The sequence below is a fragment of the Melanostigma gelatinosum genome (assembly GCF_949748355.1).
Source record: "Melanostigma gelatinosum genome assembly, chromosome: 21".
Lineage (NCBI taxonomy): Eukaryota > Metazoa > Chordata > Actinopteri > Perciformes > Zoarcidae > Melanostigma > Melanostigma gelatinosum.
In genome coordinates, this window is record NC_136654.1 from 13,087,217 (window position 1) to 13,104,224 (window position 17,008).

Consider the following 17,008-nt stretch of genomic DNA (forward strand, 5'->3'; position numbering starts at 1 on the left):
ACCTCTAGGGTGGTGCCTGTGACCTGAAGTTTAAGCAGGACAAGCAGGACTTCCAGCTATTGGTTCAGTGCTTTGAGACCATCGGTCTGCATGCTGACCAGATCTCCACGGTCTGGGCCATCCTCTCCTCCATCCTGCAGCTCGGCAACATCTGCTTCAGCTCATACGAGGTGTGTGTGTGTGTGTGCAGGAGAGTGAGTGAGCGGTACCCAGATCAGACATCGGTATCACACATTAGTCGCTGCTTTTTGCTTCAGAGCGAGTCATTTGAGGTGGCACGTATCTTCAGCGAGGCCGAGGCCAGGAGGGTCGGCTCCTTGCTGCAGATTTCCTCCGAGGCTCTGCAGACCGTCATCACTCACAGAGTCACGGTTAGTAACCGTTCACACACCGCCCGTGGCTCTTGCTGAGTTGTTGTTCACATGTGTGCACACTGATTAGCGTTCTCGTCCATAGGAGACAACCTACGACAGGATATACTGCCCTCTGTCTGTGGAAAGTGCCATAGAATACAGGTAGGAACATGCGGGCTGAGTGTAAGCACAGACAAGTCTCTCAAACCAAAACTAAAAGAATCCCTTCCATCTATTGATCCGTCCATCCATTTTCTGCCACTTATCCGGGGCCTGGTCGGGGTCAGGCGGCAACCTCCGGTTCTGCCGAGTGCAAAGCAAATACAAAACTCCCAGTGTCCTCGCAAGAGCGAAGAGCTGGTCCACTTTCCAGGACAGAATCCACATTTCAACAATTGTCAGGAATCTCCTGTCCGTCACCTTGGCTCAAGCTTTCCCAGGGAGCATGTTGAATATTAAGAAAGACATTCATTATATCCAAACTGCACAGCTTATTGATAAAGAAACAAGTAGAGACAATACTTTTTTTGTAGGGTCCCTGCTGGCAGCCAACATCAACAGCCAGAGACCCAGGCTGCATTGCTAGACTGCACTGGAGGGAAGTGAGGCACGGGAGAACCAGAATCAAGACTGAGAGGGGCAGACTGTCAGACCCTGCTGCAGTAACATGAGAGGTTTTCTAAAGGGACACTGGTGCTCGCTTTTGTCCACAGGGACCACAAAAATCAACACCAAATGAAAGTTTCTTATTGTAGCTTTAATTATTTCAGTGCAAAAGATAATTTGGCTCATGAAAGTTTAATTGCAACAGTATTATGTATTAATCATATTTTTAATCATTTAGCCAACCCACGTGGAATGGAATATTATTGTGTGTGAAAGTAGAATATGTACAGTGTTGATACCCCGCCTATTTCCAACTCCATTCCCCCCATTTTGTTGTGTTTTTTTTATGTTAATCATCTGCATTGTCCTCACCCCCCCACCCCTAATCCTTGTCGTCTCTTGCAGAGATGCCATTGCCAAAGCCTTGTATTCAGTGCTGTTTGACTGGTTGTTGGAGCAGACCAATGACTGGCTGAGCCCCACAGAGATGGACAGCACTGTGGGCATAGTCGACATCTACGGCTTTGAGGTTAGTAATCTGCCTGGACCGAGATCTGGGAACTCAAATGAAACTGAGCATCTTCTTGTGGTGGTAGATGTGACGTCCTGTGTTCCTCTGCAGGACCTGGGAGTGAACAGCTTTGAGCAGCTGTGTATCAACTTTGCCAATGAGCAGCTGCAGCACTTTGTCAATAAGGCAGTAATCTCCCAGGAGCAGGTCAGTGGGCTGTATACTAGATCCCTAAAGATCAACTGACCCCTTAAGTCACCCTACAAAAAGGGTTCAGCTGTGAATGGATGCCTTCATCAATAGTTGAAGAGTAATTTACTAACGCCCTATAGATCACTTATAAGCTGTTAAGAACAGCGTTTGGGTTGCCAGGTTGTGAGAAGTCCCTTTGACAGCATCCTCCTCCAGACACTCAGTGTTGTGTTTTTAGCTAGTTAGCTAGCTAGAAAGACTTCTCCGAGTTGACTTCCTGAAAAGATTTGCAAAAGTAATATTTTGGTAAATAGGCTCATTTGCACAAAGACTCAAGGCAGAGGTGAAAAGTGCTTGTCTGTGTTTTCATCACCCAAGAGGAAATCTGGCAAGTAGAACCGAGAACTTCCCTATGTTCACACGCTTAAACTAAGTGCAGTCTGCAATGTTACTGTGTGTGTTGCCTGCAGGAGGAGTACAGTACAGAACAGATCCAGTGGTATCCGATGCCACTCAAGAACTTCCACTCCTGTCTGGAGCTGATCTCCTCCAGACCACACGGCATCCTCCGCATACTGGACGATCAGACCTGCCTCCCCCAGGTACACACAGACACACACACAGTTTTAAGACAAAATGTTTCCATTTCCTTCTACATCTGATCTTGAGGGAGTACGAAATATTGAAAAGTAAACTTCTATGTTTTTGGTATTGTTCCTCGCTATTTTTTCATCAGGCCACTGACCACACCTTCCTCCAGAAGTGCCACTACCACCATGGGAACAGCCCCTACTATGCCAAGCCCAAGAAACCACTGCCAGTCTTCACTGTCTATCACTATGCCGGAGCTGTCACTTATCAGGTATCAGGCTCTATATACAGCTATATGCTATATACAGCAGATCTGTCAAACAACAGCCAGTGCTGCAGGAACATTTGTATTAAAACTTTCTTTTTCAACTCTTTTCCCAGGTACATAATTTCCTGAATAAGAACCATGACCAGTTCCGGACAGAAGTGGTAGAGCTTTTTGCCAGGAGTCGCTTAAAGGTGACGCCCTTTGCCTGAATTGGTTCTAACAAGATATTTTAATCACAACATGTAATCGGATTACACAGGTTTGTGTATCAATGAAGGGGCCACATCCAAGTCTGAAAAGTGAAGCCAATGCGGAAGTGCCTTGAACTTGCATTCTTTCTAATGGCCAGCAGGGGGCGACCCCTCAGCAACCGACAATATGACTACACATTACACCTTTAAGTTCCAGTGTACTGAGCTCTCTCATACAGAAATGCATTGCATTCACCTAAGAATAAAAAATGTATGACGTTATATGGTAATAGTGACTATTGTATATTGTTATTATGACTTCACGTCTCAAATTCGCAAGATCGGGAAAACTGACAAATGTATCTTGGAATTTTGATGTGAAAAAAGTCATAATGAACATGAATACAATAAAAACAATTACCAAGCACAAGACAATGAAATGTAAAAGTGTAAATGTTTCGTTAGAGTACATTACTAGTAGTCAGAATGATTAGTATACCTTTAGAGGTGATCAGTTTACAGCTATATTATATCAACATAAAACACAACAGTTGCTCCAAAAACATACTCGTAGGCTTTTAATTAAAACATACTTAATTTTGACAGTTCATCTGTGATTTTGCACGTTTGTCAGATGGTGTCGGAGCTGTTCCGGAAGGTTCAGGACGCTTATATTCAGCAGAGAGAGCTGGGCTGGAGAGGGAAGGGCCTCCGCCAGCAGCCCTCTACCGCCGCCTCACACTTCCTTCAGTCCCTGACGGAGCTCACCACCCGCCTGGAGAGGTACCAACACACTGACTGCACTGAGCTGTCATTACCAAAGCATCGCTGTTAAAATCGCTGTTAAAAGCCAGCTGGGTGAACGGATACAGTTGCACCGCATGTGTTTAAAATCAAATAGCTGTGGTTTGCAGAGAACGTGGGGTTTAGTGAATGTCATGGAAAGAAATATGAGAATGAGTATGATAGCTGGTCTATAATATTTTCGTTTGGTGTGAATCATCGGCGAAATAAATTTTAGACCTCACACCATACGGGTACATTTCAATTACACATACCGGTTAATACTCCTTCCAGAAGCCTGAAATTGCCTCTTGTTGGTGCTCTTAAATATTACATTTCACTTCTATAAAACAGCTGTCAGATGCTGCTCGGCCTTTCTTTACGTGCATGTCGTAGGTCTAAGGTTGACGAATAACCTGTGTCTATGTTTTGTCCTTCAACTCTTAGATGCAAAACCACTTTTATTCGCTGTCTGAAGCCAAACTACGTCAAGGTAACACCAGATACTACGTACTGATGCCAACGTCACCTGACCATGTATGACCGTGTACTGTCTCTCTCTCTTGTGTCCTCTGTCAGCATCCTGGGATCTTTGACGTAGACTATGTGTCGGCCCAGCTGAGGCATGCTGGGATGCTGGAGACCATCCACATCAGGAAAGAGGGTTTCCCCATACGGATGCAGTACTCCTACTTCATTGAGAGGTCCTTCAAACACACATGGCATCCTTGATCGCAACCGTCATCACAGTACTTTCATGTTTATTATGCTGTCCCTCATTTAAGAAATACCAGTGTCTCATTTTTGCTTTTCTTGCTTGCTTTTCTCGCACCTACTGCTTTTCATCAATGGCTGCATAGCTGAAAGATGTTCTGTGCAGTCAAGTGATACCTGACGTGATCCACAAAATGAATTCACTGCTAATTTATTATTATTTTAGTTTTTATAATTTCTGACTCAGCCATATTCTTACAATTACATTTATACTAGAAATTTTGGACCAGAGAAAACAAACAACAACACACATTCTGGATCTGCGATTTAGGAGCTGATGGCAAATTCTCTGGCGTAACGTTAATGCTGGAAATTGGCAGCAACAACACACAACACTATCCAGCGGTTAACGTCGCCATGTCGACGATGTCAGCGTAAATAAGCCACATTAAAACCACATTCATCTGGTAACAGGATCGCTGCGTCTATATATTTTCCAGTGTCACACTGCATTGCGTGTCATTAGACTGTGTTGCAAACGTGGAATTTTATATTGTGGCTCCAGTTTTGAGCTCATCCTGAAACAATGCCAGTGGGCCACAATATATAGTATTATTGCATTTTAATCTACTTATAAAATATTTCAGTCTGGTCGTTTAGTGATGGGCTGATTAACCAGCTCATCAACCAGCTGACAATTCCTCCCTCAGAGTCACATCATTAGGATGGATACAAATAATCAATTTGTACTGTATATCCAGCTAGCATAAGCCCCTTTGGGTAATATTAGGGTAAACATTTAGGAGAAGTGTCCGTCCTACTGTGTGTTTGGTTCTGTTAGCTGATAGCTCTGTTAGCTGTATCCATTCTGTTAGCTGGAGGAGTTCTCAGATAAAGATATACAGTATATATGTGTGTATATATATTATATATATATATATATATGCATGCAATTTATTTACCTTGGCATGCAAACCAAGAGTGGAACAGTGAGTAATCATAGCAGAAAGAAGAGTCCAAACTGAAGCAACACACACATGCACACACACACACACACACACACACACACACACACACACACACACACACACACACACACACACACACACACACACACACACACACACACACACACACACACACACATTCATACACATACACAACCGAATACATAATCTCCTGGTAGAGATAATAACATCACCAACGAAGAGTCTAGCAGTATCTATGGTGATGTTCATTGCTGGTGTCGTGTGTGTCCCAGAGTATCTGATTCTGGATTTAGGAGCTCCTGGCCGTGTTGTGTTCCACAGATACGGGGTGCTCCTGAGTCAGCGGCTGAGCGAGGCGTCCGACAGAGAGCAGTCGGTGGCTCTGCTGGACACGGTTGGTGCAGAGGAGGGACAGTACCAGCTGGGACTCACCAAGGTGCCAAACTGCCCACTCGTCACACCGATTAAAGGTTTTTTACTGTACATATGAACATGCTTAGATATATGCGTTAGGGGTGTAACAATACGCGTATTCGTATTGAACCGTTTTTTTTTTTTTTTAAAACCTTTATTTAACCAGGTAGTCCCGTTGAGATTAAAAATCTCTTTTGCAAGATGTAAGTAACAATACTACATAACATTAAGGAGCAGTTTTTGTTTTTTATGCTTATGTGTTGCTAAGAAGACACCCCAGAAGATGGGTCACTCAGGTATAGTTCCATCATTGTTCAAAGTCAAAGAATAACTTCATGATGTTAGTTGTAATGAATAAATATATTTTAAAATCAAGTACATTTCTCTGGCATTTATAGTTTTCTACCGTACCGAAACGTACCGAACTGTGGCTCCACTGTATCGAACCCAACCCAACCGTGAGTTTTGTGAACCGTTACACCCCTAATATGCGTATATCTGCGTTAGCTGTTCCTCAAGGAGCTTCTGTACCAGCTGATAGATGAAAAGTGGAGCAGCACCCAGACCTGGGCTGCCATCACCATCCAGAGGAACATCAGAGGCTTCCTCTGCAGGAGGAACTTCAGGTTCTTCAAACAGAAAGCTATCGTCATCCAGAGCCACATACGAGGACACCAGGCCAGGTACAGGAAGGAGGAGGATCAGAGAGGAGAGGATTATCAAAATAAAGTGTTGTTTTCTTAATCTTTCATCTTTAATGGCAAAACTACAAAATAAAATATAGGAAATACTGTTTGACAAGTCCTGAAATCAAAGCTTTGCTGCTGGGAAAAAAACCTTGTATCTCCAGTCAGGGATTTTAAAATCTTTTTCCAAATATGGTCACTTTCGTTCATCGGTTGCAAAAAAGCCAAGATGGCGGCGAACTCGAGGCTTCATGATGGCAGTCCATAAACCAATGGGTGATGTCAAGATGACTACGTCCGCTTCATATATACAGTCTATGGAAAAAAGCATGTAAATGCGCCACCTTTGCCTTTCCAGTTCAAATGATTTTATTCCCGCTCTTTTCAAAGCCACACTCCATTGATAAAAACAGTAATTTTACGTCACCTTTGCCTCGATCAGTTAGTTAGTTTGTGTTAACTGTAGGTAATACACTGACTATGAAAAAGCATATATGTTGACGCTAAAACAAAAGTACTTCCACCAAAATTTGAACTTTTGTATTTGAATAGATAAGGAACACCATTGGGAAGCTACAGAATGAAAAAAATGAATAATGTCCTAAGTAAGTAATTCTAAGGCTCATTTTGTAGTTGTAATGTGGATGTTACAATATCAAAGGTCTATAACAACTAAGAAGTCCCACTAAAATATTGCAATTGTATTGTAGAGCGTCTGAAGGAATGATAACTCAAATAAAGCACCCTACATCAAAACTATACTACAGCACCTGAGTGACTGTACTACAGTACCTCTGGATGGAGAGAGGGGGAGTCTCCACGTGTTGCCGTACCCATTTAACTCACATGAGGAAAGGGAGTTAGGGTTTCCCCTGCCGGCTGACATGAGGTCAGAGAGTGAGTAATAAGCTAACATGAAGCGCTCCGTGTTTGTGTGTTGCTGCCCCCTCTCTTTTTCCAGAAAGTACTACAAGCGTCTGAGGCAGTCCTTCACCCAGTTCTGGGCGGTGATGATGATAACCAGGGACACCATCAAGAGGCGCCATTGGAGAAAGGTAATATGAGAGAGAGGGGGGGGGGGGGGGGATCCCCACTGCAGAATCCTTGGCTGGCTGTCTTGGCAACCTTCTGTTTTCTGACTTTATTATGCTATAAATCTTTACTCCGGAAGCCTCTTACACAACACCAGCAGCTAACACTCCAGCATGAGTTGCAATAGGAATCGCTCCGTGATAACGCCCTGACATCCATGTTTGGGGTCAAAGTGTAGTTTCTTTTTCCATTTCCTTTCCAATGACTTCTCTACCTATAGTGCTACGTGTATTGTTACGTCAATGGTCTGTATAAACAATGTCCAATTATTGGTAAACTTTACTTTATTTTACAGAATGAAATTAGTTTTCTTTACCAAATCATAGTTTAAAAAACTATCTTCTCTTTGTTGTCTCTAGTTGTATCTGCCAACTCAATACAATGGATGAGAATGGAATTTTAGTTGTTTGCACAAAACGTTGAAAAAAAACATCTGTACGAATCAAAATGTTGTCTATAAACAAATATATCAAATGTATTCTTGTAGTGACCATTAAGTTCACCTCTACGGAGCATTATACTCTCTGTATAATATGTCTTTTACATTCATCAATGCCATTTCCTGCAGCAGCATCGGGCAATAAACCCACAGTACTGTGGCTCAGTGGTAGTGCAGGGTCGTCCTACAATCAGAGGATCGGCGGTTTGATCCCCGGCAACGCTAGTCCATGTCAATGTGTCCTTGGGCAAGACACTTAACCCCAAATTGCCATCTGTGTATGAAAGGGTGTGAATGGGTGAATGTCATGTCGTGTTAAAGCGCTTAAAATAGTCTGAAGACTAGAAAAGCATTATCCAAGTACAAGTCCATTTACCGTTTATTCTACCTGCTCCGTGGCAAACAGTGGACGTAGCGGAGCCTTTAGCAGCTGAAGAGGACGTTTTTCTCAGGAGCATAAAAGGCCAATCCTAGAGCAGCGTGACACGTCGTGTTTTAACAGCCGTGGACTGATGGTGGCGATACACCAAATCCGATCAACAAACGAAAATACACGACTGAACCGTCGGGGTGCGAGGCTTTGTTCTGGCTCGACAATTTTCAACATGGTGGCGGGGTCACAAACATTCTCATCTTACATTACATTAAATGTGTTTCTGAAAACATTTGAGACAAGAAATAGGCCATACGTTGTATCCATCATGCTACACGCGGCCTGCTCTCTTGCTCTTCATATACATCAACGAATTTGGTGTATCTCAGCCAGTATGCTGTATTCACACCAATCGCAGCAATAAGCGGGCGTTGTGGGAGTGTCACTTAATGGCCCGTTAACACACGAATATCAATAACAAGCACGACGAGTCACCTCTTTTTTTCCCTCATGGCTGGGTCGCCTCTGGATCGCCGAGTTACTTCGGGTTGGTCGTCTCCAAAAGTTGATTTCAGTTTTAACTCTTCGCCTCATGTCTCAACCCAAGTATGAAAAAGCTTAGAACTTTGGCAAATTGAATCCTGTAGATGAGCCATATTCCTCGATTTACCTGCACTCATTGAAACATGAGCATCACATTATAAAAATGTAGGCTAAGTGATCACGTCAAAACGTGTAAAACAAGGAAAAAAGTAGATTGTTATATCAAGAAATGTTTCTTGATATAACGTGACACGGCTGTGTGTCATAATAACATGAAATACCTTGTTGTTACAATAAAAGCACATTAGTATCACGTTAAGATGCGCTAAGATCTTTATAAGACGCTGATATGGCAGTGTTGTTCTTGTTTTTGTTTTTTTAATTTCTGTAAATCAGTTGAACTGTGGGGCGTCTTTAATTTAAGGGAGATTTCAAAATAAAGTTCCAAGGAAAATCGTACAGTCCAGGTCAAGACTGAAGGCACTGGAATGTGAAAAAGAAAGAAACACAAGTGACAAATGAAAGCCAGAGAGGTGAATGTATGACTGATGACTGGGTGTGTTCGTCCTGGTAACATATTAGAGCATTGGTAATAAGTTCCTTTATAAGCTCTCATTTATTTCCTTTAACCAGCTCTCTTATCGTGCATTAATCATGTCACTTGTGCGCACGCACGCACGCACACACACACGTACACACACACACACACACACACACACACACACACACACACACACACACACACACACACACACACACACACATCCTTAGCCACACTCTGGTCTTGGACTTCAACCTCTCTGAGTGAAATTTGAAGCAGCACTGCATCTCTCCTTCCGCCTTCTGAAACCTGTCCGTCTGACTTCCAGCTCCACGGCTCGAACAGGTAGGCCGGCTCTCCTTTCACCGCATCATTATCAGATGCAAAAAAAACGTCTTCGACCTTTTAGTACATTTTACAAAAGAAACAGTTCTTTTGGGCAGTGAGGAACACATGGATGGTAATAGACTCAAGCCCTCAAGTCCCATCTGTTCACCAAGGCTTTCGGCCCCTAGTTTACTTGTTCTGTTTTTCTGACTGTTTGTCTAAACTGTTTTTGTCTAAACTGTTACTCTTGTAAAGCGGCCTTGGGTCCCCTGAAAGGCGCTATATAAATTAAAGTTATTATTATTATTATTATTATTATTAGACTGTTTGGGTTTCAAAACAGTCCAGAGACACCTCTTTTCATCTGGTGCGTCCCGCGTTTCATCTCTTTTTCTTCTCTTGGCTACGAAACTAAAGCGACATTTTTATTCTTTGTGTTGGTCCTTTTGCTTCAGTTGCACCACAGTGCCATTAGATCTGGTGTTATTGTTTTATGAGGTTTGGACTATGAACAGCGGAGCTGTCAGGCTGCCTGTGTCAGCTGAGCTGTGTCTTAGAACAGCAAGTGTGAGTAACTGAAAAACAAGATTTGGAGTTTTGACAGATAGATTTTGGGAATAAAGGTGACATCAGCGTCCTTTAACTCTGATACAATATAAATTATGAAGTTTTGAGTAATTCAATATTTGTAGTAGAACTGATTCATGCTCACTTCTCGGCTTTGACCTGATTTAACATCTACGTATTGATGTTTGCTCCTATTTTCATTCTTAACTTAAGAGTCCTATAGGGAACACTTTACATCCCTAATACTTTCTCCAGTGAGGAACTGACATGTAGCTGTCATTTCTTAGGAGGCTTCCTATATTGTACATTCATTATTATTGCAGCGTATCCAAAACGCTCAGGTTTGTTTTGTTAGAGCAGCTTTTGCATACAGTGGAAACAGAATTGAAAACGATGGTTTGATGGTAACACGTTTTCATTCAATTTAAATAAAACAAAATGTATAATATTCTGATAGCCAAAAGCCAATAATCCAGTTGAAAATCATGTTGAAGTAGAAAGAGTTCATGAAAATACATTTTTTGGAGTTCTGTTAGACCATAGCGATACTGCATAAAACAAAATGATCATCCTCAATCTAAATTCATTGAATATATTGTACCGTTCTTTTATAGTTCCATAAGTTATTAGTATAACCCTAACCCTAATGATGTCATAATGATGTTATCAGCTTCATCTCATTTTAGGTTTGGGGAGTACAATATTTGAGCAGATAGCCTGTGTTATAAATGTGGAGTTGTCTTTTGCCAGTCAGAGAGGGCCAAACATAAGAAGCAGTATAGTTGCATCATGGGAAATGTAGTCCAGGGTTTTTGGGGTTCATCATCCCCAGAGGATTCATCCATGTTCTATTATTATACATTCTATTAGTTATTACTGATGCTCTATCATTCTACTGTTGTATTTGAGCCAGTTGGAACTAATTTGAACAACTTAATGTACAGTTTGCTCGTTTATTCTCTAACAATGTACCATATTTTATGGTTTTATATTGAGTCCATCTTTATTTGTAAAAAGTAACTGGTCTGTACAGGTGGGATATGTAGTGGAGTAAAAAGTACAATTTGTTTCTCTGAAATGTAGGGAAGTAGAATACGTATGAAGTATTATACTGTATAATGGGTATAACAACAGAGCCAAAGTTCCTCAATATTAAGATACAGTATTAGATTAAATGTAACAAAAAACACTGCTGCCTGGTTCACTCTGGACAGAAGATTTGGATCTGCTGATGAATACTAAATGTTATGCCAATCCATATGTGTCAAGATACCACAATAGTGAAGTGAATTTTGATGCTGCTGCTAGTGGTGCTAGTCAGGAGATCATTAATGTCATTAGACTTCATCCTCTGGGGAACATGAATGACTGTATACATACAATACATATAATTTAATGGCAGCCTATCTGACCAAGTTGAAGCACCGTCTGACCAACACTGTGATCCCCCAGAGCAGTGGATGGCAGAACGTGGCTCGTGGGACAAATCTCGCCCTTCAGCAAACATATTTAGTTCGACTCCTGACAAATGTTGAAGTTTTCCTTTTCATAGTTTCAATGAAAACTTTAACAGGATTTTTTTTTTTTTTAAATACATGAACATCAGTAGACAACAATGTAAATACAAGGCTCATTTAATGCAAACCACGGACAATGTGTCCATTTGACCAGCGCGTGTTGCTGAGAAGTCTGCTAAATTTACAGACGAATAACACAGATTGACAATATAATACTCCCCACTTAAATGAAACAAGTACCCTGTGAGTCCAATTTAATGATTAAATGTCTCGACTTCAGCCTGTTTGACCAAAACAAATATGTGTGTGTTTGAATCAACCATAAATGAAGTGGACCAAATATTTTATCATGCATGGAAACCATATCTATATCATCTCTAGTGGCAGAGTGCTACACAGAATATATTTGGATATAAAAGTATTTTTTTGCCAAATGAGTATTAACAATCTGCTTTAAAGGTACTCAATGCAAAGTTCAGAGCGTATCAGTTGCCTCTGTACGGCTCTCAACGTGGCGATGGTCTTTACAGGAAACAAACTCAGAATTGAATCAGGAAATCATTAAACTGATAAACTGTGTGGGGAAAAGAATTTCCTCCTTTGAGGACAAATAATAAACTATAAGGTTGCAGGTGTGTTTGGATCAGTTGTGATTTGTGACTCACTTGTTTAGTTTGGGAGGGTCAGCCATTGTAAACCCTCCCATGTGGAGGTAGAGCAGGGTTGGGCTGCCTGTGTGTTACCTGGAGACCCATTCTCTTCAGTTATTTGAGTTGATTTAAGTGTGATTGTTGAAGCGAGGCATGAAAACATGCGCACACCCATGTTTAATCTGACCAGCAGACTGTACATCAACGACAGAATAAACTGCTGAACATGAGTGTACAAATAGACGGCCAGCGATGCATGGGATGGTTTTGATCATAATCATAACTGGGTGACACCACCCCCGCCGCATTGAGGTGTCTCCTCCCTGTCGGCTGTAAACCTTCCTAATAAAAAACAAACTTCCTGGACTCTTGGAACTGCGTGTCATGTTGTAGGAGGCGGGGCGACCGGACTTTGGGTGTTCCAGGAGTATATAACAGGATGGGTATCTAAGAATAGGTCTGATTGAACACGCTCCTCTGGCAGAGGTGAGGGACTGTTGAGTGTGCCTGAATAACAAGAGGATTACTCACTGAGTCAGCAAAGTCAAATATGAATATGATTACGATTATGAGATGATATCACGCTGTTCGCAGTGTGATTGACTAACTGGCCGCGTTTGTGTGTGTGTGTGTGTTTGTCAATTTCAGGAATTTCATGAGAGGAACAAAGTGAAGACAGTGACAAAGACTCAGTCTGTCTCTCCAGGAATGGTAAGGGAATAAAATCAAAGCGAACCTGCTGTAGCATTTCACAGAAAGTACAGAAGTCGGCCTCAAAGGGGCCAACCATCTGGTTTCTCCTGTGGTAGCCACACTGTCATGTTTTCTTTCTTTTCTTCCCGTTAGGATGTGGGGATGTTGGAGATCCCCGCTGAGCTGTCAGCCCGACTTCGCAGCGCAGCAGGTCAGCTTCACATAACACTACAGCCTGCATATTCTGCTGCCACAGTGTGTTTTTGTCGGTTTGTGATTGCTCTTCCGTCTCCGTCCACTAGGGCATCAGCATGCTTCAGGGGTCACAGAGGTGGCACCTCCGCAGGTGAAGGCAGGGTACAAGCTTGCCCTGCCTCTGGATATAGACAGATACCCCTTCTCTCGCTATGCCAAGTCCATATTAAAGGTGAGCAAGGTTTGCGGCACACACATGCACGTATTCATAATCCAGTCCTGGTTTATTTATTACACTGTAAATCCTGCTCCACCTCACATTTCAGATGGTTGCCATCACCCTGCAAAAACACCTCCATTTTAACAATTCAGAGTCATATTTAAATATTTGCTGTGCAGAAATACAGTTTTGTTTTTAAGAAACTGGCCTGTTGGACGGCTGTTGTGTGTCTTGTTTTGTGATCAGAACACAGAGGCCAACAGCATGAATGAGTCCCCGGTCGATCCGCGGCTCTGAAGTCTCATGCTAGTATGTAAGCACAAACGATGATGAATGATAAAGAAACAGGCGCTAAAACGGAGCGTTTCAGACAGAGGTTGAATAAAAGTATATTCAGACAGACAGTATGAGAAAAGTAAAGTGTTTAGTTGAACATTGAAGCATGTAAATATGTTCGAGTAGAAACCCAAAATACAAGTCTATGAACCTAGAAATGTGCATGATATGTCCCCTTTAAGGGCACAACACTGACATAGTCTTACACATTTTGTCAACTCCATCAGTTATTATGGCAAACATTTTAGCAAACAGTTGCCTGTCTACACATCCAGCAGACACAGAGCATTCCTTACCAGTCATTTGGAGTTTGTGTCCACCTGATGAATGTCATTCAGATATTCACTCTCCTTTTAGCTCAGGTTTGATCTCCACCAACTCCTGAGAAGTAATGTGGTTCTTAAGCTGCTAAATGCTCTTTGTTCACCAGCTAGTTGCCAATTTTCCCATTTGTTAAAATGTATAAATGTATTGTCTGTATAATGGAAATCATCATTGAGTTTTATGTCTGAAAGGTCAGTGTTTTTTTTTAAAACGTAGGTAATGTGGAGCACAATTGCTTCTTACATTGTGGTATGTGTTGATCTCACGGACTTAAAAGCAGACTTTGTTGTTTGTTTATGTTGTTAATATTGGAAAGTCAATGAACCATTATATTCCCATGATGTACTTCCACTTCCTAAATGGGTTTCATATGGAGACTTGTTGAGATTTATTCGTTCATTCAAATTCTTACAAAAGGATGAGATGCTTACATATCTAAAAATGTAAACATGTGTCAATACTGTCACTTGAACCAAAGCAGGAAAACATAGAAAACCTCACGACCATAAGGAAAACTGTGCTTGTTTCAAGAAAGGGATGATTTGTATTGAAAACATGTAGATTCATCTTGTCCCAACATATTTCTGCCTGATCAACACTTGAACATCAGACTAATCCGAGATTAAAATGACTTTAAAAGGCTAATTATTCTCTGTAATGCTCATACAAAGACATCCAACAGACTCACACCTAAACGGATGGAAGAGGACGGATTGTATTTCCTGTCTGAGTCTCCACATGTTGTATCCTCCCACAGGATACATGGAGCCAGTCTCAGGGATACCCCCTCCAGAGATCCCTCACCCCTCTGGAGCCTGAAGATGCCAGAACTGCCCTGGAGATTTACAAACTGGTATATGGGAGTGATTAGATTAGATGCCATTAGATTCATTTTATTCTCATTGGTTTCATTTATGATTTTTTGACCCGTCGTTTTCCTCAGATTTTGCGGTTTACGGGTGAGTCAGACCTCAGCGGCTGGCAGGAGCAGATGCTGGGTAACTACATAGTGGAGAGGGGTCAGAGCCGGCCAGCCTTGAGGGACGAGATTCTCGCCCAGCTGGCTTACCACACATGGGGCCGGCACGAGGAGCAGGACAGTCTGAGGGGCTGGCTGCTGCTGGCTTGCTGCCTCAGTGCCTTCACCCCCTCACTAACACTGGACAAACCCCTACTCAAGTAGGTGCTACGCTTTGCTTAGCCTTTCTATTAGCCTACCAGGCTAACATCAATCTGAATGGTGTAAAGTCATACCATATTGAATCAAAGTGTTGAATAATTGATTTGAAACCATTGTGTTGATTTTTCTTTTCGTGATTACATATTTTATCTTCGGAATTATGTTTGTTTGTTTCTTGAAAACTAGAAAGCACTAGAGTTTGCTTGGATTTACCCTTTCTGAAAAACGCTTTGAAAAAGACTTCTGTACATGACTCAGTCTACAGTGCTCCCTGTGCAGGTATGTGTCTGACCACGGTCCAGGGGAGTACCGCTCGCTGTGCCAACACAAACTGCTGACATCACTGCAGCTCCCAGCTCCCGCTGCCCGCATCTACCCCCCCACCCAGCTGGAGTGGACCACTAACCAGAGGAGAGGCACCATGCTGCTGGACGTACACACCTTCAACGGTGAGACTGGCTGACTCTTTAGAAACTGGACACACTTTGTCGTTGTCCAAGCCACCAGTGTAAAATGATATGCTGTTACAAACCTTACAAAGTCTTTGTTTTTTTGTCTCAGATGAGAAGCTGACAACTGAGGTGGAGTCATGGACCACAGGAGAGCAGCTCGCCTCATGGCTCCTTCATTTCAGGTACTTCCAAACATGCCGTTTATTAACCTTAATTAACTTGGGGAGACACTACAGGCAATACATCACTTTTCATGCAGAGTAATTGAAAGAAAAACATCCAAGTTATACGTTCAGGTGTTTATTTTACCACTTTGTCTATTCGCGTCTGTAGATTTCTCCTTAATTCACCAAAAGTTACCATTAGATAATGCCTCATTTGCATATTTAAACATAACATTTCAAAAAACTTCGAATACAAATATCTTATCATCAATGTCTTGATGTAAGTAAATCAACTGGGGGAAGTTTCATGGTGATATCTATTGGTTAAAATGTTTACCCCATTCACCTGTATTGTCTCCCTTTAATGTTTCTTAACGTCCAAATTCCCTGGTCAATCCTGCTCCATGTGGTAGTTTTCATCCCTCGCCTGTACATTGGTGTGTCATAGAGGTGTGTCGGAGGCCGTGCAAGGCTGGTCGGTGTCTCTTCTGACCGATGAAGGCTGGTCAGATCTGGCTGGCTCGGACTTTGTCATGGATCTTCTGGCTGGAGCCGAAGCTGAAGTGCTGCCACCTCCAGGGACTCCCTCCTCTACAAACTCTGACTACCTGTTCAGCAGCCAGGGAGACAGGTAGAGCGCTGAACAAGTGGCCATAATCTTTGGGGCCAAATTCGCAGTTTGTTTTAAGAATTTGCTCAACAATGAGCACCCGTGTGCCTCTCTTATCTCTCAGGATGCCGGCTTCAGATCTGGACGAGTTCATTCCATCAGCGCCACCCATGCAAGCTCCTGGGCTGCCTCCTTTCGAGGAAAGCCGCTGGGGAAGAGATTATCCACAGGAAGGTAGGTGTGAAATGTTAAGGTGTCAGCATGCCTCTGGTTAAATGATTATTGGATCAAGACGTATGACGATGGCCATTCTGGTCAGAATCAGAAACGGTTTATTGGCAAGTTTGTTTGCACTTCGTGCATGACAATAAACAAAGAAACACAAATAAAGATATGAACATTTACAATAGAATATGATAAACAAACAATATAAGAGTACGTTAAAATAAGTCTGTTCTTTAAGTGTTAAGTGTCTGTTTAAAGTGAG

The 17,008-nt window shown here is 42.2% G+C and overlaps 1 protein-coding gene across 1 annotated transcript in view; it reads left to right on the forward strand.

Annotated features, from left to right (window-relative positions):
- The window catches only part of myo15b (myosin XVB), a gene marked incomplete at both ends in the record, with an annotated part of 81,182 nt that overhangs the window by 17,534 nt on the left and 46,640 nt on the right, over positions 1–17,008 (forward strand). The window contains 23 exons of the mRNA XM_079292657.1: positions 9–170; positions 258–371; positions 457–515; positions 1,365–1,488; positions 1,582–1,677; positions 2,133–2,264; positions 2,399–2,524; positions 2,635–2,712; positions 3,347–3,495; positions 3,943–3,988; positions 4,075–4,199; positions 5,520–5,634; positions 6,120–6,295; positions 7,260–7,353; positions 12,996–13,058; positions 13,194–13,251; positions 13,343–13,467; positions 14,873–14,968; positions 15,059–15,294; positions 15,575–15,744; positions 15,857–15,929; positions 16,360–16,542; positions 16,646–16,755. Coding sequence (XP_079148783.1) covers positions 9–170; positions 258–371; positions 457–515; positions 1,365–1,488; positions 1,582–1,677; positions 2,133–2,264; positions 2,399–2,524; positions 2,635–2,712; positions 3,347–3,495; positions 3,943–3,988; positions 4,075–4,199; positions 5,520–5,634; positions 6,120–6,295; positions 7,260–7,353; positions 12,996–13,058; positions 13,194–13,251; positions 13,343–13,467; positions 14,873–14,968; positions 15,059–15,294; positions 15,575–15,744; positions 15,857–15,929; positions 16,360–16,542; positions 16,646–16,755 — 2,710 coding nt within the window. The remainder of the gene's footprint in view (positions 1–8; positions 171–257; positions 372–456; positions 516–1,364; positions 1,489–1,581; positions 1,678–2,132; positions 2,265–2,398; positions 2,525–2,634; positions 2,713–3,346; positions 3,496–3,942; positions 3,989–4,074; positions 4,200–5,519; positions 5,635–6,119; positions 6,296–7,259; positions 7,354–12,995; positions 13,059–13,193; positions 13,252–13,342; positions 13,468–14,872; positions 14,969–15,058; positions 15,295–15,574; positions 15,745–15,856; positions 15,930–16,359; positions 16,543–16,645; positions 16,756–17,008) is intronic.